The sequence below is a fragment of the Falco punctatus genome, assembly GCF_963210335.1.
Source record: "Falco punctatus genome assembly, chromosome: 1".
Taxonomy (NCBI): domain Eukaryota; kingdom Metazoa; phylum Chordata; class Aves; order Falconiformes; family Falconidae; genus Falco; species Falco punctatus.
The window spans coordinates 87257767-87278720 of NC_137580.1; the positions used below are offsets into that span (position 1 = coordinate 87257767).

The window sequence follows — 20954 nt, forward strand, 5'->3', positions numbered from 1 at the left end:
GCATACTTTTTAAAGGAAGATTCTTCTCCATCTCTTTAGAGTTTTGTACTGCAAGCTACCCTAGCTCTAATCCTGTGACCTCTTCACAGGTGACCTACTTCTGATAACTGTAACAGCAGATACAAGACAACAGTATCTTACAAGCACCAATGGTTTCTCACCATCATCCTTGGAAGCAGAATAATTGAAAATATCCATACAATAGGAAAACATTATAAGATAAATCACTGCTTCCTAATATTAAAAATACTCAGTGCTGACGAGATCTATTTAGGCAGTATTTTGAAACTACAGACCCAGTCTCAAGAAATGACTAGTGCAAGATCTTTGCTTCTTTCAGTTTAAATTCCTGTTTATTCCCCACTCTCATGAAATGCTTTATTATAACAGCCTCACTCATCTAAAAAGAGATTTTCCCAAGCCACAGAAGGGAGTCATGCCCCTCCCTCCACCTCCGTTCATTTTAGTCTGTATTCATTTAAAAACGAACTTATTTGGAGCCAAAAGTAACTTTTCCTTCAGGCTCTCCAATGCCACATTTAACGTAATATACAAATATTTAGGAATGTGACAATCCCTTAAAAAGCTACAACTTCAAACAATCAGGCAGATGGCTAACACAAAACAGTTGCCATAAATCAGCATAAGAACCTGACGTGTATTCTACACTCCTGTTATTTGAATCGTGAATTACTACATTGACCACAACAGTGTTTAAAGAAAATACCATTTTACATGCCCATTCTATATAGGCTACTAGCTCGACTTGCAGATCAGACAGGAGACAATTATGAATGGCATGCTTATTTCAGGAGCCCCTTGGTGACTTCTTTCAGCAAAAAGAAACATACCAAGAGCTGAATGTCCCTATGAATTCTTTCCAATTCAATGGCAGGTGCCTCCGATTTTCCACTGACATGCTGCAAATGAATGATTAAATGAAAGTAAATTCCACTGAGCTAAACAGTGGAAAGAGACACCAACACCACAGGGACTGAAAAAACAGACAGGCTGTATCAACAAGAGGTGACTCTAAGTGCTTCATCCACTTAAAAAGACAGCACCTCTTTTTGTAAGGGAGCTTTACTTTTTTGCAAGGGGCAGGAAGCTATCATCTCAATTAGAACTGGTTTTAAAAGAAAACAAAGGACTCAGAATATCACAGTATTTATCTAACACATGTAACCTAGTTAACATCAAGGAATACCCAGAGAAGACATCTACTGTTCTTAAACAAGTGGCAAAGACTTCAGAAGGAACGTTGTGCAAGTGGAGAATATAAAGAAACCTCAGATTTCTTTTAATAAAATAAACCCAGATTCACCACCAGAAGGAACTACATTGTGATATGGCTTGTGTACCTGTCTTATTTTAGTTTAGTTTATGAGGTATGATTAGGCTTGCTCACAAATTACTATATGGAAGCTTTCTACAGAGAGCTTGATTTTAATCCTGCTTTAAGGATGTTTTCTGAGCCTTCAGCTCATTGAGAATACCACACTTTATGAGATCAAATTACCAGATAACTCTTTTATCTCTTATTATTGAGATCTTAATATATTGCCCAGCTACTCAACTCAGTAACGGGTAGCAAGGCAAAGTAACAAGTGCCAGGGCAGCCACCCAGCTACCTACCCTGCCTTGAGGGGGAAGAGGAAATAAAACTTATTCTATCACACAACAGCACTGACTGAGAAACCTACATTCTCTGCTCTCTGCCAGACCCAGGACTGTCATGCAATTGTGTACAAATGAGTAAAAGATCTCTTGCCTACTTTGAATGTGTTTGACCTTTGTCTTGCTTCTGCCACCTTCTGAATAACAAAAAACAAAACTCAAATGCTTGAGGAGAGTCGGAGTCCAGTCTGAAATAAAAGTTCACATTATTTTCTTTCCCTAGAGAATGTTTTGTAATATTTCCTGCTAAGAAAATGTTTATAACCCAAATGCTGAGCATAAAGGTGGCACTGTACTCTAGAGCTCCACCCTGGGCAGCGATTTTCCTTAGTCCTTGAATCTGATCCAAAGGGAACTTTCAGTACCACCTTGAAGCCAACAATGGTACACAAGAGCCAAGAGGGACTTCAATTTTTCCATTTAAAGAAACAAATATTTCACTGCTTGCTTTGCCTCTGACAAGCCAGACTGACTCACAAAGTCACTTTCAGAGGAATGTTTTCAAGAATATGCCTTCTATGAGGGAATCAAGACCATCATGACTGACAGACACACACATAAGATCAACAAATAAATGATGTCCTGAAAACAGTCCTGTTTCAAGTTTTGTTTCTTCCTCAGCTGTGACACTCTATTAATTACTCCCCTTTTAATAAATACTCTTTCATACTACTCCTATCTTTGCATGTTAGCATACCCTGAGTGGCAAGTTCAACTCAACAAAGCCATTGTCAGAGAACTCCCATACAAAAGAAATTTATTTTAAAACTTCCCTTTTTCAGACTTTAAAACTAGGGTACTCCAGACTAGCAATTAGAGCAATCTCTCATAGAAAGAAGCAACATTTTACTTCTCTTGTATTTATGGGCAACTGAGAACTGGAAATGCTGTGCTGAAAATGGGAGTGGAAAAAGTCAAACCAAAGAATGAAAGATGTCTTGAAACATTTCAGAGTTAGTTTTCCCTTTGTAGTCTGAGACACTGAGATTACGAATTCTAAACATGACAATTCTAAGGCACTTTTCCTGCCGTCCCCATTTAATTACTTCTTTCCATAAGAAACCTCATGACTGTAGAAGGAATATATAACTTTGTAATAAAATTTTTGATTGGAAAATTTCAGAAAACAAAGATTAAACCTTGCTGTACGAACGACAGAACAGCAACATACAAACTCAAGCTTTCCAACATTTATGTTATGCTCCCCAGGACTTCTCTACCTTCATTTCTGGTCCCATTGAATTCCACTTGTCAGGACAGTTGCCTACAACCTTTCTAGTGTTTCACTGGATTTTGCTAAACAAATGACAGCTCTCCCACAAGCCATTCAGAATTTTAAGACCAAAATGGCTCTCCCAGATCCTGTCAGGTTTAAAAGTGATGATTGCTATCTACTAGCATAAACTCAAATCAATGGTACAGCAGGTAAAACACACCAGACGCTGACATTGATTGCTTCTGCCATAAAAGCAGTAGGCTCTAAGAGTAGTCAGGGTGAGCAGTGGGAAGAATATAGAGCCCATATTGTTGTAGTATCAACCATATTCCCATCTAAGGACCAAAGCATAAAAGACAGTTTGAGGATCGGCATACATGCTCCTCTAGATCAAGGCAAAACCCCCTATCATCACCAAATATTCAACCTAGGAATATTTTCTGTCCTGTATATAATAAGTTTTACAATAGCAAGTAAAAATAGTGAATGTTTACAAAATAATTTGCTTAGAAATCATTGTAGAGACTTTAATTTCCATTAACAACAGAGAAAATATAAACAGCAACCTTCTGTTACTTCTGTAACCAAAAATTCGTTTCTAAAATTGTAAACAGAGTTTATAATCTCTTCACTGTTTTTGTCATCACTTTTTTGCCATCAGTTGTCAAAAGGGCAAAATTGAGTGTTAAGAATTAATAAACAGAGGGACAGAAAATAATCAACACTATTATACCACTCCATAGACTTGTGCACCCACACCTTGAATACTGTGTGTAGGTTTTGTTCTCCCCTGTCTGAAAATGATTCAGAGAAGAGCAACATGGTAATCAGGGTACAGAACAGTTCCTGAAAAAGGGAAAATTAGGTTGCGATTCTAAAGACTGGTAAAAGATGACTGGAGAATATAAAAAAGATTTACAAAATGATGAGTACACAGTAAGGTCGGGACTACAGAGCACCAAATAAGCTAGCAATTGGCAAGTTGAAAAAAAAACAACCCAAAAAACCTAAAAAGTTGTGTTTTTTCACCCATCTGTCTAGGTTGCTGATCTACTCACTACAGAATATTGCACAGACTAGAATTTTACAAGGATTCAGGAGGAAGTTATCCAGGTTCACAGTTAACTACTGACAGTTACCAAATACACAGAAACTACACCTGGTTCAAGGTGTCTGAGGACTGGGAGAGTACTTGTGTTTGTATCTGGAAGAAAGCATCATAGCAATTGTTTTGTTTCTATACTCTTCCCCAGCACCTGCTTTTGACATTACAGTGGTCAAGATACCAATTAAATGGCCCATGGTCTCCCCCCGTGGCTGTTATTACAATGTTTAAAGTGGCATAGACGCAACAGCCCATTTATACAATAGATTTGTAATTATTTTTTTTTTCTTAAGAGAAACAGTAAAGTAAGAATTAATTATTACCCACTATGCACCCTTGATATTGGTAAGTACAAGTCTATTAAGTCACTATGAATCTTCTGGGGAAAGGGATTCACTTTAATTCCAATCAGATGAGGTCCTTACTATGCAATTTCAATTATGGCTAAATTTATTACTCCAGAAAGAAAGCAGCAATGAATCACTGTGCAGGGATGGTATAATTAGTCAGCTTGTTCAACAACTTCAGTACTTTGGTATTTAAGGATTTTCATTATTTTATTTTCCTAAAAAAACAAAAACATTTTAAAGGATTTGTTTCATACTTTTATTGTTCTCTAAAAACGATTAGCAGCAGCAGAAATAATTGAAAGCGCTCATTACGAGGCTATTACAGCAAGCAAACACAGTGGAAGAAAAAAAGGTACTGCAGCTCAAATATAATCCTTAGGGAACGTTTCTATTAGTATTCAGACATGGCTAAGTGAAATATCACCATACATCTAAGAGGGTAGGCCGATTTCTTGGTGCTTTATTTATTTTAAAAGACTCATAGGAGATACATTTTCTGTTTGGGCAAATAAACCAAATGCATAATCATCTCTTCATGAAGATATGTCAAGAGTTCCTGGCATGGAGTCTCTGTCCAACACTGAACTGTAAGAAGTGAGCATTTTAACTAAACTACACAAGAGTTTCAGTGAGCCATTCACACCACCAATTCACTGCTGCTGAGCTGAGCTACTTCTATGTCAACACACTGAGGATTCCACAGTTTTGGATCTTCCCATACAATGATTCTCCAAGTAATATTAACATATTAAGTTACAAACTCCATAACATAGAATAAACTACATAAGGAGTGTTTGATACTATTTTACATATTTTAACACGTTGACATGCAAAGGTGTTTATCTATCAGCAGAGACTTCTTCAGGTTTCCACACAGATTTAATAACTTCCTTTTCACATAGCAGTCAACATTCCTGACTGATTTCAGGCCACATTTGGATGCTCTAGGGATTGGTTCAACAGCTGATCAATTCTAAAATTTGCAAAAGCATTCCTGGCAACTCCAGTAGACCTTGGGAAAACTAGAACCTTAAAAACCACCAAAGACCAAAAAGCAATAAAGGAGGAAACAAGGGAAGCTTATCCTCCATGTAATAGATCCAACAGCTTGAAGCTTACACATCTTTTGGAGGTCAAAGAACCTGCCAGTAAAGCAATTACCAACACATCATAAACAACTACAACCACTATAAAAACTAGTTCCCATTTCTCATGCTTTCAGCACGATGCAATGTGCCGAAGCTAAAGGGTGCATGCGCCTGAAAATTTGTCCATTTTTCAAGATTGTGAGAGTCACCTACTAAAACACACAAACACTCCCCCCCCTTCCAATTTCATTGCAACACAAGATCTGTGTTTATCACAACAGCAGGAAAAAGTGGTAGCAGAACCCAAGCATGCCCTGAAAGGGAAATTGAGTAAATACATAGAAGTTCCAGGAGAGAGACAGGGGATACAACAGCAATAAGAGAACTGATGAGGTGAGATGAAGAGGTTCACACAGAGATTCTAATGAGCAGGTGGAGGAAATAAAACAGGAAAACCAGATCCCCAAACAAGAAGATAAAAGCAATAGCTTGCTAAGGTACCCATCAAGACTATTTGATGTATTGAAAACATAAACACTAAATGTAACTAAAAACAGAGATAGTAATTAAACTGAGATGTTACATGTCCATGCTTTTTGATGCCTTCCTCGTGGTTTTTTTTTTCCCCTGTCTACAGGTTTGGTAGAAGGAGAAAACAGGGGATTTATTTGTTTGTTTAGGATTCCCTGATAGATGGCCACTGAACCACGAGTCGAAGATCCAGGATGTGCAAGACATTTTATGCATTTACTGAGTAAGCAAGTAGAAATTCAGCTTTACCCAGCACACATTATTAATTCTGTATGCATGAAGGTGGTCTTACATACCGGAGTACACTGTATTTACTGTTAAACATACCCATGTTTTTCTCTGATATTTACATCTAGAAGCATGAAAGCACTAACTATATGATAGAGCTGAACTAAAGTTACAGTCATTGAGTGCTGTGGAAATGACAGTGATTCTTTTGTGACAGATAAGTTTAAGATAAATTTCAGAAATTCACTTAACTCACTCAGCAGCTTGCAACTGAAAGATAAAGTGAAAATATTCAGAAGCGCACTGAAGTGTCACACATACTCCCAGCTTTTACATTGTCATCGTGGCTTGGCACTGGTATCAGTGTTCAAAAAACCAACAAACTTCAGTGTTTCCATTTCCAGAGACTTAAAGCACAGTAATCTACTTCAGATATGTAATAAAATTACTGTAAGCTGTGTACAGGCAAAACCCAAAGTACGCTGGTAAGGGGGAAATACATTTATTGTCAATACTACCAAGTAAACATGCAAAACAAAAAGATGGCATTCTGTTTTATCTTAGAAGGTACAATTTTTTGGCCGTTGTAGCTTGGCACGGGGATTTTACTCAGATAAAATGACAATATTTAAAAAATAAATAACTTCTGTTTGAATAAAAAGATATAGTTTAATTAGCTTTACGTTTGCTACATTTAAACCACATTTAATATTAAATTAACCTATATTAAAATTCTGGACAAAGTATGTTGTGATGATACATAACCTTTACGCATTCATTATAATACATGAAAACATTGAAGTCACAGAGAATTCAAGCAACATTGCAAGAACAGAATTCCAAATGTACACATATACATAGCCACCCAATGCACAGCAAATTAAGCTTAACAAACCATACAATTTCCTATGGCAAAAGTGACATGAAATCTGTTATGGAACAGGATTGAGGATTAGACTCTTTCCAGGAAAGTTATTCCCAAAGCCAAGCTACAAGTGACAATACAGTATCACAATGCATGACGAAAAATGCTTTATCAACACTGAAATTCCCCTGATTTTTCATTTCGTATTTGGCAGTTACTCAGTACTTAGGTTTTAAGATTTTTAGGGGGTTTAAAATCCATCTCACAAAACAGCTGTTTCAGTTAAAGTACAAGACCTCAACCTGATAGTACTAAAAAAGTTTCAACATTCTAGAACTTCAAGGAGATTTTCAGCAAGTTTCTTATATTAAAAAAAAAAGCATTCAAGACAATTTAAAAAGAATATTTAAATGATAATATAATATAAAAATGGAACTTCTTCAAACCTATTTTTTTGTCATTGGGCAACAACTAATCATTACAGGAACATGTCTACTAATAAAAGGTTTGACAAAAAGTCGTCCAATTTGCACATACTCCTGGTTGACAACTTTTGCCGTTACAAGGACGGGATATTTACAAACAAGCAGCATTCAGTGTCTGTGGGCCCTAAGGTTAAAATCCTTTTAACCTTCCAAGAGGCATAAAAACAACGGTCCAGGCCTGTAACGGTACATTTTAAGAAAAAGCAAGACAATACATCACCATTGCAGCACCATGAACTTTGGAACATCCAAAATCATTTCAGAGCACCTGATCCTCAGCTTCCAGCACAAGAAGCCAGAAAACACCACTGTGTAACAAGGACAGAAGACAAACTGAACAACCAGTATTCAGAGTGTAAAGAAAGAAACAAAAAGTAGAAATCTTGGAAGCCACGCATGACTATGCCATCTAACAAACAACAATTGCAGATACTGATCCACCGTTACGGAAGAAAAATTATAGCTTTGATACCTTTTTGCAAAAAGCTAAGTCATATGTGATTTGGCTAGGACTACCAACATTCACAGACTGCTGTCGAATTCTTCGCCTTATTTCTTTGCTTTTGTATATGTAGCGTAGAGATAATCTTGTCAGATTACTTTACATGTTAATACTAAACACCAAATCTTATCTAGACATGAAAAAGCCATAAGGTACTTTATATACTTGCAACCAGCCTCACAGATTGTCTGAACAGACTTTACGAAACAATTTAGCTGCCTCTTTGGGAGAAAGCAAGCTATTCCCACCCATCACTGCAGAACAGACACACACACACACACCCTCCAATAAAAACATCATTTTCATAATTGAAAAGCAGTGAATATTTCAAGACAATTCCAGCAATTAGACAGTCTCATAAGATCTACAGCAAAATCTGTCTTGCCCTAAAGTAGCTTAAAACAGACTTTGATCAAGTGGGAAGCTATAGTCACAACTACAAATAAAATCTTAGAGCCCCATCTTTATTCCAGATAAAAACTACACGCTAACATAGACTACAGCCTTAAGACTGTGAAACAAAAATGCAAATTCTACATTTGCATCAAAGCCAAGAATGGTATTACTATGGCCAAAATTCTATCTTCAGCTCAAACCAGCCATCATAATTAAAAGCCAGTAACAGTGTATCCCCTACAATTAGCTAATACCCCAATTTCTTTCACGACAGGAACTGCTGCTCCTTTTCCAGCTGAAGTTAAAAAGCCACAAGAAGTTAAGAACAGTGGAAGAGAAGCTTATGGATGATAAAACTTAAATAAATCTTTTAAGGAGGAAAAAAACCCTAAAATTGCTTATACATTGTCTGCCTCCTCCCAAGAAGAAAACAATTGTCTTCATAAGAAACTCTTCAATTTATATTTTCACTAGATGTTGCCACATTTTCTTAGAACATTCTACAGATACTAAACAGGCTAGTAACTTACTTGTAATTATTTTTTTTTAATTAATTCTCCTTATGCTGTCTTACCTTTAGGACAAGAGAGAAATGAGTGCATCCAGAAATTTGCTCCGGTCTTCTGTTTTCAATTCAATTACTAAAATATGAAATATTTTATTACAAGATGCAAATAACTGAAGGATATACCAGATAATCACACTTAAAGAATAATAATTGTGACTATACTTATTTCTATTCTTAATCAACTTTAAGAAGCAAAAAGAGACACTACTTATTTGGACAATGCAAAGCACTTGCTCCTAGTTTTCAGTGAACTCAGGTCTCTAGGTGCTTGCAACTTGATATAGCAGCCACTTTTAAAATCTAGGCATGTTTCTTTGTATGTTCAACATGCATATGTAAGCACTTATGTTAAAAACTGCCTTTTTTAAGCACGGACAAAGATAGGCAAATCTCATTGTACAAGTGCCTCATTTTTCAAACAGACAATAAAGAATGCATCTCGTAACATGAATACCATACTTTGTTTGGCTGCTAAATATAAAACCCCTCACAGATAACCTCATAGATTTTACACTGAAGTGCACATATGAAAATCATTACCCCACGCATACGTACATCATCTCAAAAAGATACACAAGCCTGTGCTTGTATTAGTAGTTAATCATATCTGCACAAGACAACACTTCGAAAAAAGACTGACAAACAAACTTTGTGTTATGCTAGGCTCAGGAATAGTGTGTTACATACACACCCTCGATGTTTGCATCTAAGATACAAATGACTATACTGTCTACAGTCATGCTTTATGGAGACTGCGTAAACACTGACCCCTAAAGGACTATTTGGTGAATGAAGCGATAGGCAGCATTACTCACTTGACATGTCAAAATGGTTATGTAAAGTCCTGGAACTGGTACTGTCCGCAGCTCTCTCAAATGCTCTTCCAAAAAAGCTAGAAGAGGAACAAAAAACCAAATAAGCATTACAGAAAAGGATAGATTTACTAAGCTAGAAACATGGAACATTTTCCTTGCTGAGAGTTGAAAATGTCTTCCAGATGTTTTTCATGTGCCTGGTATTCAACATGTACCTCGCTTATTCAAGCGCAAGAATCTTAACATTACAGGGTCTAAGAAATGAAGTCATGGGTCATATAGTGAACTACTGCCTTCTTGTAAGATAAAGAAATAGTTAAGAGGGAGAGGGGAAAAAAACCTTAACAACAAATTGCAAGGAAACTGCGGAACATCTGTATCCTCTCTCAAAATTTCTCATGCATACCATATGAAAAAGCATGTTTTTTAAGGAGGATACAATTCAAATCAACATATTCAGGGTTAAATAGGTACAGGAAAGACATATTTGCTTCAGAGACAGGAAAAGTCTATAGATAACCTTTAGGAAGAACTTTGAAACAATATGCTTACTTCTTTTTGTCAGAGCTCTCTGTCTCTGGAGGAATCCCCACCATGATCACAGTTCCCTGTTCAACATCCATTGGTGCAGCCATTACCAGTGGCAGCAATTTACAACGCTTGTTTTTTGTCTGGAAGTCAGAAAGACTGTTAGACAAAACTCAGGAAACAATTTAGTTTCAGCTTTGCATGTGAGATACTATTATAAATCTTAATTTAAGGATATCACTATAATGTGGTTCAACAGAAGACTGTTTCTTTACACAATCTCTTAATCCCCTTCTTTCCTAGAGTAAAGTCACATTAAGGAAAAAAATTCAATTCTTTTCTCCAATCTTGCTTTCCATTGTAACATTGAAATTATGTGGGCAGACAAGATATGATTTACAGTAAAGAAAAAGCTCTTAAAAAAAACGCCACAAACAAAAAACCCCCACAAAACCAGAACTGCAGGTATGGGTATTAAAAACATGGACCAGGTGTTTTTTTTTTTTTTTTTCCAAAAATCATTTTATATGAAATACAAAAGGTAAAACATTGACAAACACAGTCTTCACTAGAAATTATTTTCCCCTGTCATATTGTCTTACAGCACTAAGCTGAAAGTTTAACAAGTTTTGTGATTTAATTAATAAAAAAATTCTTCATAATTACAGTAAACAAAATAGAAGCTTGCTTAAAGTGTTCTCTTCTTAAGGTAGATGTTTTGCAGCGAGTTTTAAAAATGCTGTCCTGGTCCTAGTGGCAAACTAGTTATTTATCACATCTAATTTTCAAAATGAGGACATAAAGATGCAATCTGGCAAAGACAGATCACCATAAATTTGATTTACAAATTTAGAAGAGCTCACTCTGAAGACAGTTCTCAACCTTAATGAATTGTGTAACTAATAGTACAAAAGATAAATGCAATTTAATTTCAGTTGTATTAGTTTTAAAGATCAGAGGATTTTACTTAAACAGACTCTTCAAAGTACACATTTAGTGATATGCTCCCTCAAAACTTACAAAATTACACAAAGGTTTTAGACAGTATCTTAGTAATGAAAATTTCCTAGAACAGCATTCACAGATGTGCTAAAATTATCCAACCAATTAACGGAAATACATTACTAATATTTTCATATGTTTTTAATAATTGACTGCAAGTATCCAACAGAACAATAACAACTACATAGGCCAGAAGTTTGTTAGTCAAAAGCTTTTGATTTACTTACAGAGCAAACAAATGACTTGAGTAAGTATTTACTAAGCAGGCACAGAGACACTGGTTTGGAAAACAGTTTCACATCTGGTGTGCCCTAGGAAAAGAAGAATTATTTCAATTACAATCCAAGATGATTCTTCCATTTACTGAATTTTAGTATCTACTGAAAGTCTAAAAGTTTTGTGTGGCTCAAACAACGCTGAACAAGAACCATACAATATTAGTGTTTGAGCTCACCCACATCCCCCTTTGAGAGGGCTGAATCTTCCTTTGGGAAGTTCAGAGTAGACTTCAATATTGACCCATCAGAGGATAGCACAGTATAAATAAATAGGTTCTTCCTGATGGAGGCATTCTTATTCCATCAAGCAGTAAGGAAAACAGTGTTATTCAAGTTTGATATAGCCAAATATAACAGTCAAATGAGACAGCCAAAAACTAGAATTCTGACCTCCATGAGACAGCAATACAGAAAAGGCCCCTGAGAAATTACAAGGTTGGTGCAAATACAGCTGGCCACTGTCTGCTGAATGGCACGTAACTGCTTTTTGGCTAGGTCCAGTCCTTGGTGCAGTTTGTCCAGGTTACCCCTGCAACAGAAAGAATCAAAATAGACACTTTGATATAGAAATAAAGCTTTTCACATAGAAGTGAAATCTAAAAGCTATTCACAGGAATACTTTGATTGTTCTTCACTGACTTATCTAAAAGATGCATTGATCCTTCATAAGTAACCCATGTTGTTCCCTAAATAAAATTCTAAAAGAACAAAGAGATATATTTTCAGTACCTGGAGAGACTGTCCAAAGCTTTAATGAAATTAGTTGTTTCGTGGCCCTCTTTCTCTATATTCTCCATGAGAGAAGCTGTTGCATAAACTATATCACTTGCTGAGAACTTGTTCTTAAAGCCAAAGTGAATGCTGAAGGTCTGAACTCTTAAATCTTTCATTCTGCAAAGCAAAATAAAAACAGTAAAGATTAACATTAGCAATATTATTACCAACACTGACCAGCCATCTCCTGAGTATGTTAATGTTAAGAACATGAAGAGAAATCATACCTAACATTTGCATCAAGCCTAGTATTACTTCATCAACCTCAAACCATTTTTCAAACAAGATGCTACACCCTACATATACAAAAATATTAACTGCATTGAAAAGTATTTTCAGATAAAGCATTTTATTTAAAGCAATTTACCCAAACTTGTTTGCAGATTCTTCAATCATTTCCCGAAGATTTTCTTTCAAAGACATGTCCATGGAATTAAACTTCTGTTTCACTTGCTTCAAAGGCAAACTAAAAACAGAAGGAAAAAATACACTGATAGATATGCCAAAAGAAACAAATATTTTCCCTTCCTTTCATAAGTCTTTTTTAATATTAGATAATTTAGCAAGTTAAGTCTGACTACATTTGTTTACATTCTTTTTTCTTTAATGATTGAAGAGCAAATGTGAAAAAGCATAGGTTACATATTAATCTACTATTCCATAAAGGTATACACATGAAGTATTCTTTGTACACCAAGACACAAGCTGCGTAACTCAACTCTGACACTGCAAGCTACTGAGGGCCCCAAAATCATATTTAAAAACTAACAAGTTTACTCACAAGCTATATTCTCAATATTTTCCCACAATTCATTGAAACAAACGATCTTTTAATCGAGATCCAGATTTTTATAACTCACCCCATGTCAGCCAAAAACTCCTGGAGCCTCTTCTGCCCTTGTACGGACCAAAGCTTAAGGCTCGCAGAGGTATATGAAGTGTTACAGAGACTTTCATATAGAGACCAGTGCTGGTAAAGTGCCAGGCGCAGACTGAACAGGAGTTAGGGCTAATAATTATAAATACATGTATCATTTGAAGTTACAAATAGTAACAAAACCCGCCGAACAGTAAGTTAGTCTTCAGTTGCCCTTATATATTGCATTGTTGCACTACATAAGACAGAGTTAGAAGCTGCATGTGCATGTAACACAAGACAAGCAACACTGACTTGTAACTCTCTGAAAGGTTAAGTTGAACCGAACTACATGAGCTGTTGAAGTAGGGATTCATGTTCAACAAAACATCCACATTTCCATTTCTTTTAATTCCATTCTCAGCAGCAGAGATGGTGCTGGGATTTATTTCTTTTTCCTAGATAAAAACTGAACTGTGGTTTACAAAGTTCTTTTTCCCCAGACCTTATGCAAGGATACTCATACTCAAATGCTATTCGCATGCAATCGATTGACAGAGAATTTTCTTCATCCTCATTGCGGTGGTTATGGCGAGACACATGACGCTGTAGGATTCCAATATCAGTCACATACTTCATTCTTAAACAGAAACAAACCGTTAAATCACTTTCTTCCCCTGTATTTTTGTTCTTGATTATGAGAATATAAAAATGCTTCCTAAAGTTTACACATCGGTCAGTCAGCAGCCTGAAAAATGTAGATACACCTTTAAAAAAACCCAAATTGTTAAATAATATTTTGTTGATATTCAGCCATACACCCAGGCAACTGAAGCTAAAATAAAACCAATACAGAGACAGATTGACCAATGAAATTAATTAATTGCATTTATTTCCTTAAAAACATCAGTGTCTACTAACAATAGAACACCAGAATTAATGTCTACACATGTACTACTAGAAATCTGACAGTATCTAGAAGGAAATAAAAACAAGAAAAAAATATCTAAAACTTGTTAACTAGAACTATAAAGGAAGCTGGAGGATACAGAACATACACTTTTTTTCCTTTAATAAAACTATACCAAGCTTATGTTTATGTCAACTGCTATTAAACACCAGTTCACAAAATTATAAACTAAAGTGAATTTAAAAAAAATAGTATAAAGTGAGTGGTATAAAAGGAAAATACAGGTTTTTCTAATATATATTTCCATTTTTGGAAGGCATCAGATCACATTCAGTCATTAAGATATTTAATATCACTGTTTATTAATTATCCTGTGCTATACTAATTCCCATACATTTCCTGATCCCTATCAATTGCTATTAGTAACTCCTAAAAAAAAATAAATTTAAAAGATAGATTAATAAATAAAACATAATAATAACAAAAGTATATTTAAAAGAAAGTATTTCTTACTGAGTGATTTTATCTTGGACCCATTGATCTGTCAGGCCAACAATAGCCCACCTAAAATTGGAAAGAAAAAAAGGGGGAAAAGTTAACAGAAAAAAAATTCCAGTACAGTACATTAAATTGTCTAAGCATGTAACAGAACAAGTCAGAAACACCATTTACCAACAATATGTAGAAGTTAATAACAAATATTATTCCCCCTTTAACAGATATACACATACAGCACCATCTTCCCTTTTTCCATGCAAAATCTGTTGGTTGCCTCTAATTCACACAGATGTGTCCTCCAATTCAAGACATACAAATTCAAGACTCACAAAATAAACGGGAACCTACTACTGAAATCAAATAGATTTGGGAAATCTTGCCTCTTTTTACTAAGGGTTTAAGCTTCTAGCACTTATGAAAAATGGTAACGGAAACATACCACAACATGTCATTCAAATCTTTAGACATTATCCATGCCAGATCAAACATGACCATCGCAGACTACATGAGAGAAAAGCAAAAAGACAGGATAACTAAACACAATACCTTCACTTAAACAAATTTGCCAAGTACTAGCGTGTTACTAAAGCTCTACAAATCACACTTGTCTGACAATCTGCCAGTGTCTTACTCTCTGAGACACTAAGTAGAAAGAAAAATATCATATACAGCTCTGCAAACCTGCATTACATATAAAGCAGCACTTAACAAAGCATAATCAGGCAAGAGGCCAAATGACAGAAGGAACAGTTTGATATCTTAAGTGCTATGTTTGAAATATCCTGATACTTAGACATCAAATAACAGTTTTTGTTGTTAGTTCTGGTATGTCATTTTCCCCCACTGTTAACATCACATTCGCCACTGTGACTCAGTTGGCCATTGCCTGCCAGTCTACCAGTATTGTTTCTATGAAGTAATTAATCAACCATAAAATTGGATGTACACAACCAGAAAACATTAAACTGCTAAGTCAAACTACTTATACATATATGACATCTTATATATAACAATAAAATGTAAAAATCCCCAATATAACTATATTATCATAATGTATAAAATTGTTAGATTATTATAACATTGTATTAGATAGAACATTGAATATTGTCCAATTACTTTACTTGGCACATTGTGTTTTTACAGCAAATTACAGTTTATACTTACTGATGTCCCATGGTATTCATATTGCTCATAATCAAAAAGAATTTCTCTTCTGAAAAGGGGAAAAAAACCCACATTCACTAAGTGGTGACCTGGTCATTGGATCCAATTAAAAATATATGCCAGGAGTTGTGAAATAATATTTAAATTTAATTTTTACAATTAATAAAAAAATTAAACTTGGGCTAAAAGCTGTTTTTCTGCAATTAGATTTTAGTAGTAACATGGAAAACATACTTAAATGTACTCGTAAAGCAAAAAAGAAACTAGCATTTGAGGAAGGATTTAATGAACTTTTCCTGTCTGATTTGCTCCTGCTCATTGCTATTGACAATAGCGGGACTGTAAAGGAAGAAAACAGAAACACAAATTTCACCCTAAGATAGACAAGATAAGAATACTGCAGCTACTTCAAGTGAAGCAATGCACCAGTTGCTACTCAAATTTAAAAATTACTATGTACAGCTATTACCCATTTAAACATTTTATCTTTAGATAGTAAATATTTCTCTCTGCTTTCTGAATAATGTTAGAACTAAAGCATCCTGCAAATCAAGCAGTATATAGTATCATGTTTTTATATTCTCAACAAGATTTTAATCAAAGAAAAGAGAAAGAAGGATACAAGCAACATAAAAAACCCAGTTAAACACACCTGCGTGCTTCCCATTCTCGCCTTTGTCGTCTTTTCATTGTTCTCTCTATTACATCCTGTAAATTAATTTGGATATTGAAAAGCTAGAAAAAACCACTCTGGTAGATTAGCACCTATTCAGATACTTTAATGACTAAGTCTTAATCAAAAATAAGAATGATTCCTGTTAGTAACATCTAATGACAAAAATATTACTATCAAATATTTTTCCAAGGAAAACACTTTTTATAAAGTCATGGCATCTTTCTGTGCTAGCATTTATTTAGCCCACCTTCACAAATAAGAAGCCCAGTACACAGTATTTTCAACACTAGCAACATTGCATCCTACCATTTCACAACATAAAAACGACACAGAGAAATAAAGATGAGATAATGAACTTTGGCATGGAGCAGGGGGGAAGGCACTCACTGTATATTTAAGCTCCATAAATAGCATCATCAGCTTGAAAACTCCAACAAGTTAATATTTGTGAAATACTTAACAGATTTGAAAACAGTTTGTGTGTATGCTCTTTATAGATTTTCCTTTAAATTTCTGATATCTGCTTTTGCTGAATTAGCAACCTTTGTAGATTAGTAGGAAAAAACATACACTCTTAGAATGCCTTTGCATTTAATTGTCTTTTAATATTGCTTGCTTCAAGCCTTTGCTTCCTTTTACAGTACAAATAGAAAATATGCTACAAATAACATATGGCAAATTAAGTTTTTTGTCTACCATAATATACTTCTGTTAGTTTACTGCTACAAGGACAGACAAAATGTATTGCTAACTTATTTTTGAGCTTCTACCTTCACAAACAATTATTAGGAAAAAAAAAGTTTATATCTAAACAAGTTGTATTGCTAGACTGAAAAGCCCAGAGCACATGATCAGAGATGGATCTTTTTGGTTCACTGGTTACACAATGGCAGCATTACGCATAACCTAATCTTGGAACATAATTTTTAAAAATCATATGCCATTATGATGATGTAAAGTGCACGTAATAAGTGTTTTATTTTCCTTCTTTTCATAATAAAGTAGCAGAAACACACCTCTTGAAGACGTCTACGTTTTTCTGCAGGTTCTGACCCATCACTTTCATTCTCCGAGTCCTCTTCTTCATCCTCTTCATCCCTGAAGATATCATCATAAGCAGGAACATCAAGATCATCATCTTGTTTAACTAATAGCTTAATCTAGCAATAAAAAGGAAAACTATTTAAAATAAAGTATCATATTTAGTGATTACAACACATTTCAAATGAACAAGAAGAATACTTCAGATGCTTAGTAAGAGAAACTAAAAATTCATTTTGGCTGTGATAGATTCCTGGCATAACAAAAATATTGCTTTGTAATATAAAGACCACACTTATACAAAATTAAGAGTAAAAAATTTATTCCTTTGTCACGGCATTACTGAAAAAAATACAATTTTTTTTGCTTGTTGATGTTGTCAAATACTCTGTGCTTAATACTCAAATTCTAGGTGTTGCTAGATGCTGAGAGTACATGTTACATTCTGGAGGATGTTTATGCTCCAATTTGTAGCAGTTTGATTTATAGCAACAGGATTAACAGGTGCTTACTACTGACATCAGACTACTAACGGTATATATTTTATTACTGAAAACAATTTTTTTCTGATTATGTACGTTACTAGTGCAAATATCCATTAATACTGCTTCCTGACCTACTAGCTAACACTGCAAGCAGTTTTGCAAAACAAAGAAAAGCACTACACCACCCATCACAGTGTGAAGATTTTTATTGTGAAAGAAATGTATTTACCTGTGTGTCATTGTAAACATTCACTACATGGATAGGTCTGTGGCTGTCACATACGAAAAAAGAAACATCCTCTTCAGGCTGCAAGATCTCCAGAAGGTCAACGTTGGCACCGCAATTAATAAAAACAAAATATTTGAACTGCAACCAAAAGAAAAAAATAAGAAAAATAAGAGAATGCTTTTTACTTAAATTAGCAGGAAACACAGAAAACGGGAAACGTCTTTACAAAACCTCCAAAGTAGTCATCATTGCAAAAACTTGTATTTCTGTTCTGATAGTCAATGTCTGAGGAGGAAAAAGAATTTCTAAGATACAACACCAAATTCAGGGATGTTGAACACCAAATATCACCACCTTTTATATCTCAAAATATGCGCAAATTTAATTTTCTCTATCAAAATCATAGCACATTAATTTGAGCTAATATAAAAAACCTGACAAGTTTGTTATTGGTATGTTAACATTTAACCACTGTTTTGAGGTAACCAGTAATAATAATTAGTTTAAAAGCTGACATTTTAAGTTGGGGAAAGGGAAGAAGCACATATCTATATAAGATCAGCTGCAATTTAAGAAGTTTCCAGTATTTTTTCACCTGATCTTTATGCTCAAGAAAGGCAGTTTCAAGTTCTTGCCATCCAGATACTGGGACGAGCGTATACTGCACATGATCACATTGAAACAAAGCCTGAAATGAAGCAAATGGCTGTTAGCAGAGATGAGGGAAAATTTCTTATAGAGTGCTAGAATTCTGCGTCATACTAATCTTAATTTTGAAGACATCTGAAATAACAAATCTACATGAACTCTGGGAGTATGACTTGCCAACGTGCAGTGTCATAACTCATGGAAAAATTAAGTTAGAAAACAGATTAAATCTTCACTCTTCCCTCATTTCAAACCAATTAAAAGGATCTCAAAGCACTTATTCTTTTATTGTTAGCCTATAGTGATAATAAACAAAGACTTACTTGGAGTATTTTACAAGCACATAATGCATCAACATCTGAAGCAACAAGAAGCAGAACACGCTGCAAAAGTAACAGAGTAACAATATTAGCATAGGTATCAACGTGAAACATGTAGCTCACGGTGAAACCCCTAAAGTAAGAAATGTAGGCAGTGATCACAATAAGCATAAAACAGGATTGCTTTTGAATGGTCTCTGCAACCAAAATAAACCAATTTTTGTTCCTGTAAACATAAACAATCCCACATACCCAAAATACATCAGCTGCTTTGAGGAAACTAGTATTCAGACTCCTACGAACCACACATAGTTCTAAAAGTTCAAAGCTAGTCAGCCCTACAACTATTTTCATCGTGTCTAGAAAGGCCTATGTTTTCAGTGTGGAATCTGGAACAAGTTTTACTGAAGAAAATCTGTAGCAAAAACAGGAGCAAGGCAACTCTTGAAATAACCCTTGTTAAGGCAAACAAATTTATCTGGTGTCTTTTTCAGTGCTGGGGGTAGTGGTGGTGCTGAGATTTTGCTCACAGCTGGGGAAGGTGAGGGAAATGCTTTCAATTGCACAGTCCATAATACAGTTTCACAGGTAGAAATGCTAAAAAAATACCCAACAGAAGCTTTATCACTTTAGTGTACACATCCACTCTGAACAAAGCTAGGCAAACTGTGGGTTAAAAATGAAAGTAGCCCACCAGACCTGCGACAAGAAACCCTGCAAAAGAAACCTCAAAGACGGAATGCAAGACTCGGTGTCGGAGGGAAAAAAACCACACCATCAAACCTGTTAAAAAATATAAAGGAGGAAAACAAATCTAGAGGTGACTTGGTTAAACAAAGCTCCACAAGAATACCCGAAGTACTTGGGTACTGTATTGGATTTGGAGGCGAACTGTCTGGGCTGGCGGGCAGGACCGCGGCCCTCACCGCGGCCAGGGGCCTTCTGTCCGCCCGCCAGCGGCGTTCCGGCAGCCCCGGGTACACGGGCACCCCACCCCTGCCGCCCCCCGAGGAGCGCAGCGTCTCAGCCGCCGCCGCCACCCCCACAGCGGGCCCCTACTCCGCTCCCCGAGGCGGCCGGAACCGGCACAGCACTACGGGGAGCGGACTGAGGCAGATAGCTCCGCCCACCACCGGGACGTCCCGGGGTGTCACCGCTCCCTCCCTGTCCGCGACCAGCTGCCCGTACCTGGCTGACAATCACATCGTAAAACTCCCGACGGCAGTCGGAGACGAACATGGCGGCGGCAACCAAGCGGCGGCGGAACAGCGGCAACCTCGGCCCGCCCTCACTCAAACTGGGCGCCAAATCACTGCCCCTTCCTATTGGTCTACTCGTCACGGTGCGCGGGCCAATGGAAAAGCGGCTGTCTCTTCTTCGCAGAGTGGATTGGGCGAACTGCACAACTCGTTCCGGGTTTTCGCCAATGGGATTGGGAGAAAGGAGTAGCAACATGTGTGGCTAGCCAATCCCAGGAGCATCTCAGCTGGAAGCACCGTGTCGGCTTTTGTTGCTATGTCCGCCATCTTTACCGGGGGCGAATTGTTTGTTTTGCCCTTTACGTGAGTCCGGCGAAGGGGGGGTGGGGGCCGCATCAACACTCTGTGACTGAAGAGGGGCCAAGCGGCCAGAAAAGCCTCCCACAACGGCCACATCGGCAGAGCCGCCACCACCCCTTCTGCCCTCACACGAAATGGCCACCGAGGGGGGCGGGAGCCG

General features: G+C 36.4%; 1 protein-coding gene across 1 annotated transcript; it reads right to left on the minus strand.

Moving 5' to 3' along the window:
- Positions 1 to 4272: 4272 nt before the first annotated feature.
- CDC45 (cell division cycle 45) lies at positions 4273 to 20925 on the minus strand. Its single transcript, XM_080373959.1, has 19 exons — positions 20424 to 20925; positions 19239 to 19298; positions 18863 to 18955; positions 18268 to 18405; positions 17529 to 17672; positions 16489 to 16544; positions 15837 to 15885; positions 15112 to 15173; positions 14688 to 14738; positions 13785 to 13904; positions 13269 to 13400; positions 12776 to 12874; positions 12364 to 12525; positions 12025 to 12163; positions 11584 to 11667; positions 10379 to 10497; positions 9827 to 9903; positions 9018 to 9084; positions 4273 to 7853 (listed from the first exon to the last, which is right to left on the minus strand). Exons 1-18 carry the CDS (start codon positions 20688 to 20690, stop codon positions 9020 to 9022), a joined length of 1917 nt encoding a protein of 638 aa, XP_080230085.1. The 5' UTR covers positions 20691 to 20925; the 3' UTR covers positions 4273 to 7853; positions 9018 to 9019.
- Positions 20926 to 20954: the final 29 nt, after the last annotated feature.